Genomic DNA, 12,807 nt, shown 5'->3' on the forward strand with positions numbered 1-12,807 from the left:
ATCGCAGTGCGATGCGAAGGCTGTAAAGCGTACTTGCAGTATCAGCGATGAGAGTTGTGCGATTCGTGATACTCTTGATGATTGTCGTTGTTGGAAGAAGTTTTGCAGGAGAAGGTGGGAATAATTTGAGCGAGGCTAGGATATTGAAAAATTTTCGTGGTGAGCACGTCGTGGGTTAAAGGTGAATAATTTGCCTCGACATGAGTAAAGTTGAGGGTATTCTCGTGAATGTGCTCGCGAGCCGAACTCCACCCAACCAAATCATCCACATCATCGATCTGCATCGCGACCCGACCAAAGAGCCCATGATACCATGACTTCTCTGGCATTGGCCGATTCCCAATCATCTCTGCAAATATTTTCTCCTTTGTAGTCGCTCTTGAAGCCATTGCCTTCCATGAGCCTTTCGAGCTCGAGGCATAACAATTGTGTTGTTTTGTCTCGAAAAGGGACCGCCGTTAGTACGACGGTGACTTTACCACGTTTTGCGAACTGTTTGATGGTATCGGCGAGTAATTGAGGATGATCATCATCGTATAGAGGATCGACGGCGAGGATAACCTCAAACTCCTTGGACGACCACCCATGCAAGGCATTTTCGTGATCACTCCAGTCAAGGATCTCTGCACAAGCATGCCCGTTACTCACACGGGAGATGGCAGGCATGTTTATGTCGATATTGTAGCGCAGATTCTCGTGAATCGCGGGCAAGTCAGTCAGGACGACGTTGACTCCCCAAAGGGCTGCGGCGGCCATGCCGACCTGGAGGCCAAGTCAGCGTGGAGACTAGACGAGGAGGGTTGTATGTGAAGGGACACAGAGTGTAGAAGAATGGGAAGAGGTCCCTTACCAAGCCTGTGCCGGCTCCAAGTTCCAGCACCTGTAGTTCAGGACCTTCAAGGCCAACTCTAGACTTGCTAAATCGTGGCTGGTCGATTAGCCTTTGAAGTGCTGGTTGAAGGCCAATTTGGGGAAGCAGCTGTACCACTGAGGAGAAACAGTCAGTATGGGTGCTTATCCGAATGAATCACAGCTTCAGTTGCCAGAAACATAAGCAAGAAAGGGAACCGAGCAACAGATGAATCCTTCACTTGTTTAAAGACGCTGCAAAACACTTACTTGTCCATGCACTACCCCAAGTTTTCAGACCTAAGTTATCACCGGTGAGAGGAGGCTCACGAATTTGCAACTCGATATTGGCTGTAGACTGTTGTGTCTCGAAGTCGTTAGCGCAGTGCTGAGGAACTTCAAGGCGAAAAGTGCGTGTGTCTTGACCTCTTGCTGTAAGCATAGTTAGAAGAAAAGTCAAAAATGGCAACACAGAGGCTAAAATAAGTAGAATGGTAACACGATGAACAGGAAACGTACCTGAGCGCCCACAACGCTCGGCCAGTCGTCGAGAAGCCATGTCGACGATCTCGTCTATCTGCTCTTGAGCAGTGACGATACCAAGATCTTCATCTTCAGTATCTTCAAACCACGAGAAATCGGTTTTGAAGACCCCGAGAAGGAACTCTTGGACAGTGCTTTCACTTAAGATTGGCCTATCAACCAAGCTCTTGGCCGAATCGTCATCCCAAGATCTCGGCTTGACCTCCAAGCTTTTCAAAGTCTTGAGAAGAAGTTGAAAGCTTGGTTTGTCTCGAAAGTTGGGAAGAACCATGTCGAAAGCTCCGAGTACTGCATGGTATGTAAGTCGTGGAAGGTGAAGAGAAGGATTGGAGGAAGGTTGAGGTTGATCTTGAAGTTGTTGAGACAAGATGGAGGAGGGAGCGGAAAACAGAAGGGCGGAGAACTTATACCAACAAGGAGGCTTTTCAAATAAGGCCAGATAGGTGGGAAAGCCTAGGAGTGAAGTAAATACCAATGAGTCCTCTCACAGTCATCCCCAGATGATAGAGTGAAGTGGCAAGAAAGGTAATACGACAGAAGTGAGGTTGATATAGCAGCAGCTAGGAATAATCTGGTCATAAGCAGTGCTGGAAAAGACTTCGAAGCTGAGTAAGTCAGCAACATAGCAAAAAGTGACGCTAGGAGGAGGTGAAGAGTTGGAGAGGCCGAAAATGGTAAGCTGGCAGGGTGGATATACGGCGGAGACTTACAGTCGTTGGAGGAGACTTTCCACTTTTGGCATGTGTCGACTGAGCCAGAGTACAATTGAGGTTGGGAATGTAATTGCCAAAAGTTTCAAGGATCCCCAATGAGTAATTTAGCCAGAAGCGGAAGGCAGGCTTTGAGTGAAGAAAGAGCTAGGCCGTGAAGGAGAATTTGACAAGTGAAGTTGATGAAAGCCCAGTGCTTATATCTGCTTTCTGAAGAGATCACTCAACCCAACGGGTGCGAAATTCTCTCTGAACATCTGATTCGAGAAAGGGAATCAAAAAGTATAGCTTCCAGAGAATCGTGTCGTAGAGTTGGACTTTTCCTGTGTATTTATGCCCACACGATCTAGAGTACGAAGCCAGTTGTGATTGTGAGCTTTTGATGAATGTAGAAGTTATTGAGTAGAAAGAGCCAACTTGGATGTCCCAGCCCAATGACAATGTGTTCGAGAGTGTATGAAGTGAGGACTGAATCCAAGCATTAACGTGAATACTATGCGTCGAGATGTCGATAACTCTTACGAAGCCAACAGAACAACAAGAAGTCTTCTCTCTTAACCAGAGAGTCAAGAGCAAGGATGGTGCTCAAGCAAGCCGGGATCCAGAGAGTTTCTAGCGGTGGATGGGCAGTGAGGACGAGTCTTGTTGCCCTAATTCCAAGCGGCCATGAGAAACCTATCTACGAGCCTAATAGAGAGATCAGTATTAGATCTTTCAGATGAAAGCAGCCCTGGATAGCATTACGTTCTCCTGAAGCAGCTTCGAAGGAGTCCATCACGTGGCCTTCGACGGATATTCAAACCCCAGAAAGAGGTTTCATGTACTTACAGTGGAAAGGAGACCGCTTTTGATGACAAGAAAGACTGAAAGTCAAGACTTGGTACAACACCTCGGGCCTTTAAAGCTTCGATCTCTTCATTTTCCACAGGATGTCGTGGGACAATGGATCTCTCAAATTTGCTGCATTCGCATCGCTGACCAATCATATCTCTCTTAAAGACCGCGCTAGCTCCTCGGCCCGTACTTATTCCGTTATGTCCTCGGATGCGATGATGCACTGCATCCTTCCTTCATAAAAGGGGGTAGCGAGTGAATGTGCAGATCAGGGGCTTTGCCGACTATTCTCAGCTCGTTCTGTAAGATACAGCGTGCAGAAGCATAGTCAAGAAGCATCTCGTATGATCAGGATTCAAGAGCAAGCTACGCCATGATCCAGGGGATATTCTTTGCCCGCTTTCTGCCTCAACAAGGTGAGTTTTTGAGTATCTATCTTGATCGAACATCAGGCATCATTTATGAAATGGTTCTCCTCGAGCTCTGATCAGATGAGTTCTTGAACGGGCGCACTTCATTTTGATCCTCAGCCATTCCACCAAGAGCACAATCTAACATCTCTCAGGCACTAAAGTCGTCCATCAAAGCCCCCCAGGTTGCATCGTCCCCGAACCCGACGTCGACCGACCCCGCCTCTTTGACTTTGACCTCCTCTCCGAGTACATTATCCCCCGACAAGCTTTCTGCAACCGCTACGTGACAATCTGCGATCCTGACTGCAAATACCGGATCCTCGGCCACCCCGTGTGCATCAAAGACGAGAAATACGAACGAAATGAATTCATGTTCAACTTCTGCATCGTTATCAACGCTGATGATGACAAAATTCCCTACGAAGCGGTGGTCCGGCGTCTTGCGAGCACGTTCACCGAGATGGAGATCCAGAATCAGTTTTTGAGTTTGGAGGACTACTCTAATTCTCAAGATAGGAGGTCTATTGCTGCTTTACTTGAGATTATCAAGGAGGATTTGAATAATTACAACGAATGCATGATTCCAGTTGGTATGTTTAGCTATCACGTGATAGTCCTCGAGCTGACGAGAAGAAGACGATGCAAACACAATCAACATGAAGCTCTTCCCCATTCATCCCCATCCACCACCTGTGAAATCGTGGCACGTGCCTATTTCGAAGATCAAGTTCTCCGAGATCATAGACGATACCTGGGACCTGACGATGAAGAAAGTAATTTCTCAAATCGACGGCATTAAAGATGTCCGACGAATCGCCCACGACGCAGACGTTGCTCTCGATTTGACAAAGATTGCATTGCAGCATCTACTGTACTACGACAGTGTTATAATGTTAGATCTATTTCTCTTCGGGAATGTTTATGCCCCGACCCCGGATGTGAATGATTTCATCGAAGACAGGGATGGCATGCAAGATGAATGTGCGAACTACGTCTACATCAACGGTCCTCGACTTCCAAACTTCTATCTTTGTCGGCTGTTTACCTCACTCTGTACTTCGAGGACAGTCAAGGAATGGCTGAAGCTGCATATCGACCAGGGGTTTCCGGTCTTGAATTATGTCGATGTGAGGAGATTTATACAGTTTGGGGTGATCAAGGGGTTGATATACAGAGTACATAAGTATACGGTGAGTGCGCAGTACCTGGCTGGGCTAGTGAATGGTGAGAGGAAAGAGTGGAGAGAATGGAGGACTGGAGAAGGTATGGGACGGTTTGCAGATGGATGTCATTGTTTTGATCAGATTTGCGTGGAGAGGAATATCGGGGACGCAAAGATCATGGATCAGCTGTGGAAGTTTCCGAAGGGAGATGTGGAAATCATATATCGGTGATCCAGAGGGGAAATCGAGTTCTGATTTGGCACATATTGCGCTCCGATCTTTTGGGTAGATAGCAGCACATTGGGAACAGACTCGGAGGCATCAAACTGTATCTAGAGCTATATGTCGTGCTATGCTATTCTCATTACTATAAGTACTAGGTTCAAGTCGCCTATTTTACAAGTCATAACATCATGATAGTCATAATCAAAACAATGCCGTAACGGGTATCTTCATACCGTACCATATTTTTACGTTAAGCTTTTCCCAAGTGCTGAGTCCTCGAGATCTCCCCCCTCTCAATATCTTGGCTGACTCTCATTCTGAACCCTGTAGCCTTTTCTCTCTGCTGCTCCCTTTCTCTCTCTTCTCTTGTTTGAGCAGTGCCAGGCCTTCGACTGTTCATGCTAAGTCTCTCTCTTATCCACTCAGTCTCAAGACTTTTGGCCAGGCTTAGCGTCTGTTCGATCCTCAAGACATCGATGCTAGCCAATGGCTTATCGCCATTCGAAAGTCCATCTTTTCCCAATCGCTTCTTCAGTGCGCTCATAGCTCTCCACTTCCTAAAATATCTCCATGCTTCCACGATATCGTCCAGCCTCAAAGCAAGAACAATGAGTGGGATGCTGACAGCGAGGCCGATACCAAAGAGATATTTGCTGACGTATCCCAGTGGTAGACTCGGGCCTTGGTCGTTCCTTGGAAACTCTTGGATATTTATTGCGAAGAAGGCAGCAATAAAACTCAAAGGGAGGAAAATAATTGTCACAATTGTGAATACCATAATGGTCTGACTCTGCCGTGCACCAACGGCAGCTTGATCCCTTGCAAAGCGTGCTTCAAAAACATTGGCGTGTTTTTGTTTGAGATCCAGCATGTCTGTGATAGACTTGTAGATTCGTTCTGCCTGTCGATCCATTCGATCGATGTCTTTTAGGTGGATCTCGATTGTTTTGAGTTGGTCTCTGAAGCGTTTCTTGACATCCTGTTGACTTTTCTGCTCGTCATAATAGATCTCGAGAATCGCATCCCGTAGATTGACCAACACGTGTTCCTGATCTTCGAGAACTTTGGCAATCATGTTTAACTCATCTCGAATATCCTTTGTTTCTGCTAAGAGATCCGTTTCTTGTCCAATATCCAGGAGTCTGTCGACAAAAAAAGGACGACGCTGAAGCTCTTCGGCATCAAATTGCTCTTCAGCATTTTCGCGATCTTTCGCTATAGCGTCGGGGTCATAATGTAATAACTTTGAAGATCTATGCCATCGTCGATGATGAGATAGCCATTGTGAGGCTTGTGCTGAAGCTGCGTTGAATTCCTTGAACAAGACCGTTTCGCGATCTGTTGCATTTCCAATGCTGGATTCGAACATGTCGAGGAATTGATAGTCCTCGTCTCCCATTCGGTGTCTGTCAAAAACACCTGTACAGCGATTTGTGATGACCATAGCCAGGTCATAGACAGATTTTACTGGATCCCGGGTTTTGCTGTTGATGTCTTCAATGACACTATCAAGTCTGGAAAGAAGTCAGCACTACGGACGTCAAATATCACGGATCCAGGACGTTTTCGAATACTCACACATTCAATGGATCGTTCTTCGGTTGCTGCCATCTCTGCGGAAATGCAGTGACAATGAGATCTTTGCCCAGAACCCACATCCACAATTGGTCCACCATTACGACTTTCGGATCGACGTCCTCTGCCTCGCCTTGTGTTCTAACTTGATATCGGTAGACAACTTGATCTGTATCTCGACTTGATGTATCAATATTGTGGTAGAACGATTGATCCAATGTGCGACGAACATGTAGCGAGACCGTGGATGTGTTGAGATGTGCTCTAATGAGCATTTCATCGTATGTCTGAGCTTTACCAAGTCGGCACAGGGGTAACTTCATAGTCTCAGCTCGTTTGATAGCTTCTTGCATTTCCTGTCGGCGTCGAGTAGTCTCAAAATGCAGATAAGGCATGTAGGTAAAGACATTGCCTTTTTGTTGGGTAATCTCCTTTCGTGCAGCAGAGCCTGGCCGAGGGCTATCCGGACCATTGGATTTTCGTAAAGATTCAAATTTAGGGGTGTCGCTCCCTTTGGGTGACTTGTTGCCTTTCACATACGCCTTGTCCTATCGTTGAGGTTATAATCATGTTTTCTGAAGGAAAGTATAGTACGAGGGGTGAGAGCGGAAAATCGCGTTAGAAATCGGATCATTGCTTACCTTCTTACCTCTTTCATTTCTGTCGGTCTTGTTCTCCTTTCCGCTATGGCCAGGAGAGGTTTTGGACCAGTCATAACTGTCCTGGCGTGTAGGATTGCGATTTGGTGTTCTCGGTGCAGCATTCGGACCGTTGATAACAATCGTTGGTGGACCTTGTTCATTTGAGCTGTCACCCGATTCATCAAGCGTTTTCGGAATGCGTGGAGCTCGAGTCGTGCTTTGACAAAGTGGTCTCATGAAATGTGAGTGAGATTGCTGTCCTCGATGTTGGTGACTGAATGATCGCTCTAAGGCTTTGAAACCTTCTACATCACTAGCTCCTTCTTCGATGAACAATTTCGTTAAGAGCGCTTCAATCCAGGCCATGTTATTCGCTGGTAGATGTATCCAGCGGAAGTCTGAAGCCTTGTCATTCGGGAGGATGGTGAGCTTCGGTTTCCTTTCGTTCACTGGATCACGAGCATACAACAACTCTAATTTTGGTCAGCCAAACCGTATGTTTACCCATGAATACAAGATATGTCTCGAGTAACTCATGTGCTTCATGCTTCAAATGTCTTTCTCCTAACCAACAAATTTATTGCCAAATAGACAAACGTTGTCAGATCAGACACACAGACATGGCCTCTCCATAGTTATGAGAAGATGTGTAACACAGTTACGAGGAAGACTTTCGAGCCTAGCCACGACTTTGGAAAGAATGAGCTGCACTTACCAAAGATGGTAGGTTTCCTGACACGATTTTCGTTACGAAAGTTTCCAAAGTCAACAATCGTAGCATTGAAGCCATTGCAAGCTCCAAGTGCGTCTTCCGACATGGTATTATAGTCGAAAGGAGCAAGGAGAGCCACAATATCCTTCCGCTTGTTTTGGGCTGCTCGCAGAAATGGTGTGCTTCCAAAGGAATCTCGTACGGTTCTCTTAATCTCAGGGCGCTCTAGCAAGCATTTTACAACCTCGATATGACCACCTTGAGCAGCGATGTGAAGAGCAGTCATCCCGTTCAAGAGTTTGGCGTTGACATCCGATCCGGCTTTGAGAAGTATACGAACAATCTTCTCCGAGCCTATTTCGCAAGCGTTGTGAAGAGGAGTCCATGATCCGTCGCTCTTTGCCTGCACATCGGCACCGTGTCCAAGCAGTAACTCGACGATATCATCCCAGTCGTGTGCCGCTGACAAATGCATGGGAGTCTTTCCTCGCATCTCCACTGCATATACACTAGCTCGCGCACCCCTTGATCGTGCGAGAAGTTGTTGAGCAAGACCTCGTTTGCCAGTCGCACAAGCCCAATGAAGCGGTGTCTGCTTCAGTTAGCATGCGGCCATTGCAGGTTGGGTAAAGTCATCTTGTAAAGATAGTTGACTTACTCGGCCAAGTTTATCTTGTCCATCTTCTCCATCCAGTATTATGTCGTGTGCTAGTAAAAGCTCAACCACCGAGTCTCCCCATTGCATTTGTTTATCAGCACCCAGATTATGCAGAACATTCCTTCCTCTGTCGTCTTTTGCATTGACATTTGCTCCCTTCTTGATCAACAGCTCCAAGATATTCCAATGATTCTTCCAGGCAGCGGTCATCAAGGCCGTCCTGCCTTTCTTGTCTGCCGTCTCTGGGTTTGCGCCATACTTGAGCAGCAGATGCACGATCCCAATATTGTTTCTCTCGACAGCTTTCAACAGCGGAGGAGCTCTATTGCCAGTGGCCCCATCTGGGTTTGCACCATTCTCAAGTAGAAATTGTGTAGCTCCAACTTTGCCCCTCTCCGAACTTCGTATCAAGCCCTTTTGAAGGAAGCTCTCGTCCAGCTGTTTCCTGGTTTTAGCAGTTTCAAGGATTTGTCGCAGTTTCTCAATGTCGTCATCTTGTGCTGCTCGTAGTAGGTGAGGCTCGAGTCGTTCATTGTGATCGCTGGACTTCGATGTTGCACTGAGTCGTCGTTCCCCTTCTACTCGCGACATCGTCTAGGGAACATCCCAACAGATTGTTTCGAATTGACTCGGCACACTACAGATGACAAGATTAGTCGTCGTTGCATTCTTGTACAAATGCGACACCTGTAAGGAAAAGATCAAGGCTTACAAATACAGAGAGCGAGAGATTTTCTTATGAGTGGCGGTCGCAAATCATTCAGAATCGCCATTGCGGCTGACTGCAGGGGATCAAATTGCCGATTGCTGTGGCGGGGAAACGGGGGTTTTAGCGCATGTAAGCCTAACTCAACGACACTCTAGCAGAAAGTACTTATATCTTCGAACTACATTTCCAACCTCATTCTTCGTCGCATCGCAAAGTTTATTTATTTGTCGTGGGAGTTCATACTGTTGTCTTCATTTCGGGATCTTGAATGTCCTCCAATGAGGTAGTCCCTCAGCCCTCCCAGTCATTCGTGTATCGTGATGTCTTGTTCTGAGGTTGCTTTTCTTCCGTGCTTCAGTGTACCTCATTAGCATTCGACCAATAGATCATTTATGAGAAAGTCACCCACCTCGTGATATCTTTATCTTCTCTCTAAATGTCGAGCGACCACCCATCTCACCAGCATAAGCAAATAGTGAGTCAGCATCTCTAAGGAATACCATACTGTCGCACATGAGCGTAAAAGGCTGTGAGTAAAGACCAGAGGAATCCTGCACTGCCGCAATGGCACCTAACCTCATGTTGGAGGGAGTATTGGTATGTTGAGAACTTTGGCTGCGGGTGGGGGGAGTGTTGAGAAGAGAGGAGGATTCGAGAATCGAAAGAGGGCGTTTCAAATGAACTGGGTGGGTTGTGACGTTCTAGGAAGGCACGATGAGGAGTAGTGAGGGCAAGTGTGCGAAGTTGTGGCATTTTGGGTAGGCACGGTTTGGGTAGTGCTGTTTGCACTTCACTTGGGTAGGAACTATCTCGTCTTTCGAGAAGGCACGTTGTGAAGCAATGAACGAGCATCGAGTGATAAGAGCAAGTGCCTCCGTAAGAAATTGCAACTGGACTCGTTTCCATGTGGCAATTCGTTGTGCCAAATGAAAAATTTGCATCGAGTGGAGGAGTGCCTTCTCTTCTGTTCAAAAGCCATTGTCTCACGCTAGCATCAGCGATGAAATTGGTGATCAAGGGAGTTCCTTTCACTCCTGGAAACTCAAGGGCATGACCAAGTCAGAAAAAGAACGCTGCTATTGCTGTTTTGCTATGGACGGGTTTATCTCGTGAATGGTGTAGTGCCTTCCACAAGCGTTGTATCTGCTGCACTGCCCACCAATATTTTGCATAATCTCGAATGTACAACCAAAGGGAAATAATTGAGCATCTTGACTCCAGACTGGCAAGTGGCCATCTGTATCCAATCTGCGAATGCTATGTGGACTAACCCTCCATGAAGAAGTCGTCGATGTCGTATTCAGGGGCTCGACGTGAGACTCGCTTACCTAGCCGACATTAGTATTGTACAGCAGAGGGTATATACTTATGTAGAGGACTTGCCTGCGAATCTCAAGGATAACATCAATTCATCGAGTCCAAGCCCTACTCTACCAACATCCTTTGAGGTAGCATGCTCGGTAGGAGTTTCAGTTTTGGTCTCAGTCTCGCGTCCCGAAGTGCTGGTACTCGCGTCGACATAGCAAACCATAGGCAGGATACCAGGCTTTCGGATGATACGAGTCTCTCCACTGCATATAATATTAGTATTACAGGCACCGACACGAATTGTACTGCTCCTAGTCCAATAATCTCCCTTCTAAGAATCGCAATAAACTGCATTCGTTTGCCTCATCTCACCCCCTGACTAGCATGCGAAAGACTTGCACTTCGTAAAAGAAGAAGCTTACCTGAGCAGAACTTGAAGATAGATGGTTTCATTCCGGGGTGGGCAATGGATAGCTGCGCTGATGTTGCCAGTCTTCTCGTTGTCCCCCATGGAAGTGTCGCTACTTTTGTTGAGATTCTTGGTTGCAGGACGGATCTCAACCTCAGGTTCTTCACCAGTGTCTGCTTCGTCGCTAAGTCCCGATTAGTTGTTTACACATCAAGATTTCAGTGTGTAATACGCACGAAGGATAGTCCATGTCTTCAAGATCTGGATAGCGCTCAGAATCACCTAGAGCCTTTTCGGAATACTCTGAGTTTGGTACGTCGCTTGGTGGACCTCTGAATCCTCGAGGACAGATGTAGTCTTTAGGTGAGAATATTCTTGGTGTGTAGTTATGTTTCACAATGTAGTAGAATTCGCTTTGACATGTTTCCATGATTGTGTAAGAAGGTTGCTAGCGGCCGATTGTTTGTCCGAGGTTTGGCGAAGAGTCATGGAGAAAGAGCACCACTTGTGGAAGGAGAAATGCAACCAATTTTTAAGACACTAGGCTGAGTGTAACTCTTTCCGAATCAGGAGATAGCTTGGTTCTGTCTGTGCTTCTAGCATTGAGTTAGCATCTAGTGAGGTGAACACTTGAAACTGACCATCTGGTTTTACAGAGTCAAGTAATGATGTCATGGTTCCCGTACCTTATGCTTGATTTTGCACAGGCCGTTTGCAGTACTCCAGTCTTTGACTGCGCGTGTAGTGCTAAAGATTTCAAAGGAACGCTACGTTTCTTCTTCAACTTTATAACATTCGCTTCTCATTACAACATAGAAAGCCTATCAAAATAAGCGAACAGGACCCCCAAGCTCGCCTAGTCTTGCAGCAAGTAGCAACAAAGTCATAGACTTGTAAATCTTCACATTCATGTCCCTCCTAGCAAGATACTCATCCATAATGATGGCCGCGTTTGCCATAACCATATCCTCCTCCATACCCACCATGTCCATGCTTGCCATAGCCCCTCACAGCCTCATTGACCCCAACATCTGCTTCATCTTTGTCTTCTCTCCGCCAATGTTTGCCGGACCACCCGCCCCATCCGCCACCGTGACCACCATGCCCATACCACTCCCCATTCGTCTTCACCATGTCATCGTCACCTTCAGCAGCTACATCAGCAGTATCGTCTGCTTCAAGGACGTCATCTCTCTTGTAATGTTTTCCTCCTTCCCCTCCTTGGCCTCCTTTTCCACCCTTCCCAGGCTTTCCCCTATAGCCGTTATACCCTCCTCCATGTCCTTTCCCCTTATCCTTATTCTTATCATCATCATCATCGTCGTCGTCGCCGTCGTGGTCGTCATCATCATCTCTCTTGAACTGGACGTCACGTTCTTCAGTGAGGACCGGAGCTACGATGGGAAGAGTTGGCAAGAGAGCATTTCTAGGAGCGATCTCATTGTCGGGAATCTGGACCAAGATTAGTCTAATGGTCAAGTGAGACTAGGGACTGGGAGCTCACCGCCAATGGAGCAGCCATTGCAAGTGGGGACGCTCCCAGCGCTGCAATGCAGAGAAGAATGTTCTGAACGAGCATGTCGAAAATTTTATGAGGGTGCTAGAGATTGTTGATGGTTGTACTGAAAACTGAAGCCAAAGCTGGTGAAGAAGGAAGACCTCATGCACTGAGAAGACTCTCATTATATAGATAATTTCCTTGTTCTGGACCTCTCGGCCTCAAGTGAGGCTTTCATTCAAAAAGGTAATTGATGCCATTAGCTTTGTGGCTATTCTTGAAGTCCGAGCATGCGAGAGTTGCCGATATCCAATAACGAGGCTTAACTTTGAGAGATTTTGATCACGAAAGCTTCATGGAGGCAATGCTGTACTGTACACTCGTAAGCCAAGGCATAACTCTGAGGTCATCGCTGGGGATCTCTTCTTGTCGATGGGAGTCCAGATTTGATCTTGTCACCGCCTCGTTGGGTGAGATGTTTTCCAGGTACGGAAGACGTAAGTGAGAGTGCAGTGGTCAGTGAAGCAAGGCAGGTCGAACTTTGGTGATGATTCTTGATT

At 46.7% G+C, this 12,807-nt stretch overlaps 6 protein-coding genes across 6 annotated transcripts; 1 reads left to right on the plus strand and 5 right to left on the minus strand.

The window, feature by feature from the left end:
• Positions 1-81: 81 nt before the first annotated feature.
• LY89DRAFT_15269 (uncharacterized protein) lies at positions 82-2,152 on the minus strand. The gene is made up of 5 exons (XM_018205418.1): positions 2,103-2,152; positions 1,369-1,997; positions 1,120-1,281; positions 851-987; positions 82-762 (listed from the first exon to the last, which is right to left on the minus strand). The coding sequence occupies exons 2-5, from the start codon at positions 1,661-1,663 to the stop codon at positions 271-273; spliced, it is 1,086 nt and encodes a 361-aa protein (XP_018078568.1). The 5' UTR covers positions 1,664-1,997; positions 2,103-2,152; the 3' UTR covers positions 82-270.
• Positions 2,153-3,167: 1,015 nt separating this feature from the next.
• On the plus strand, positions 3,168-4,922 carry LY89DRAFT_703386 (nitrogen permease regulator 2). Its single transcript, XM_018217320.1, has 3 exons — positions 3,168-3,352; positions 3,502-3,939; positions 3,986-4,922. Exons 1-3 carry the CDS (start codon positions 3,310-3,312, stop codon positions 4,741-4,743), a joined length of 1,239 nt encoding a protein of 412 aa, XP_018078569.1. The 5' UTR covers positions 3,168-3,309; the 3' UTR covers positions 4,744-4,922.
• Positions 4,853-7,427, minus strand: LY89DRAFT_604708 (uncharacterized protein). Its single transcript, XM_018210369.1, has 3 exons — positions 6,954-7,427; positions 6,316-6,860; positions 4,853-6,251 (listed from the first exon to the last, which is right to left on the minus strand). Exons 1-3 carry the CDS (start codon positions 7,317-7,319, stop codon positions 4,988-4,990), a joined length of 2,175 nt encoding a protein of 724 aa, XP_018078570.1. The 5' UTR covers positions 7,320-7,427; the 3' UTR covers positions 4,853-4,987.
• A 731-nt stretch (positions 7,428-8,158) lies between these two features.
• On the minus strand, positions 8,159-9,106 carry LY89DRAFT_15308 (ankyrin). Its single transcript, XM_018205427.1, has 2 exons — positions 9,036-9,106; positions 8,159-8,960 (listed from the first exon to the last, which is right to left on the minus strand). Exon 2 carries the CDS (start codon positions 8,912-8,914, stop codon positions 8,267-8,269), a length of 648 nt encoding a protein of 215 aa, XP_018078571.1. The 5' UTR covers positions 8,915-8,960; positions 9,036-9,106; the 3' UTR covers positions 8,159-8,266.
• A 1,292-nt stretch (positions 9,107-10,398) lies between these two features.
• Positions 10,399-11,179, minus strand: LY89DRAFT_727247 (uncharacterized protein; the record flags this gene model as incomplete). Its single annotated transcript, XM_018219131.1, has 3 exons — positions 10,399-10,603; positions 10,763-10,933; positions 10,986-11,179. 3 exons carry the CDS (start codon positions 11,177-11,179, stop codon positions 10,399-10,401), a joined length of 570 nt encoding a protein of 189 aa, XP_018078572.1.
• Positions 11,180-11,628: 449 nt separating this feature from the next.
• LY89DRAFT_776372 (uncharacterized protein) lies at positions 11,629-12,328 on the minus strand (the record flags this gene model as incomplete). Its single annotated transcript, XM_018222035.1, has 2 exons — positions 11,629-12,201; positions 12,254-12,328. The coding sequence occupies 2 exons, from the start codon at positions 12,326-12,328 to the stop codon at positions 11,680-11,682; spliced, it is 597 nt and encodes a 198-aa protein (XP_018078573.1). The 3' UTR covers positions 11,629-11,679.
• Between the last annotated feature and the right edge of the window lie 479 nt (positions 12,329-12,807).

This window comes from Mollisia scopiformis (assembly GCF_001500285.1).
Source record: "Mollisia scopiformis unplaced genomic scaffold LY89scaffold_1, whole genome shotgun sequence".
In the NCBI taxonomy this organism is placed as follows: domain Eukaryota; kingdom Fungi; phylum Ascomycota; class Leotiomycetes; order Helotiales; family Mollisiaceae; genus Mollisia; species Mollisia scopiformis.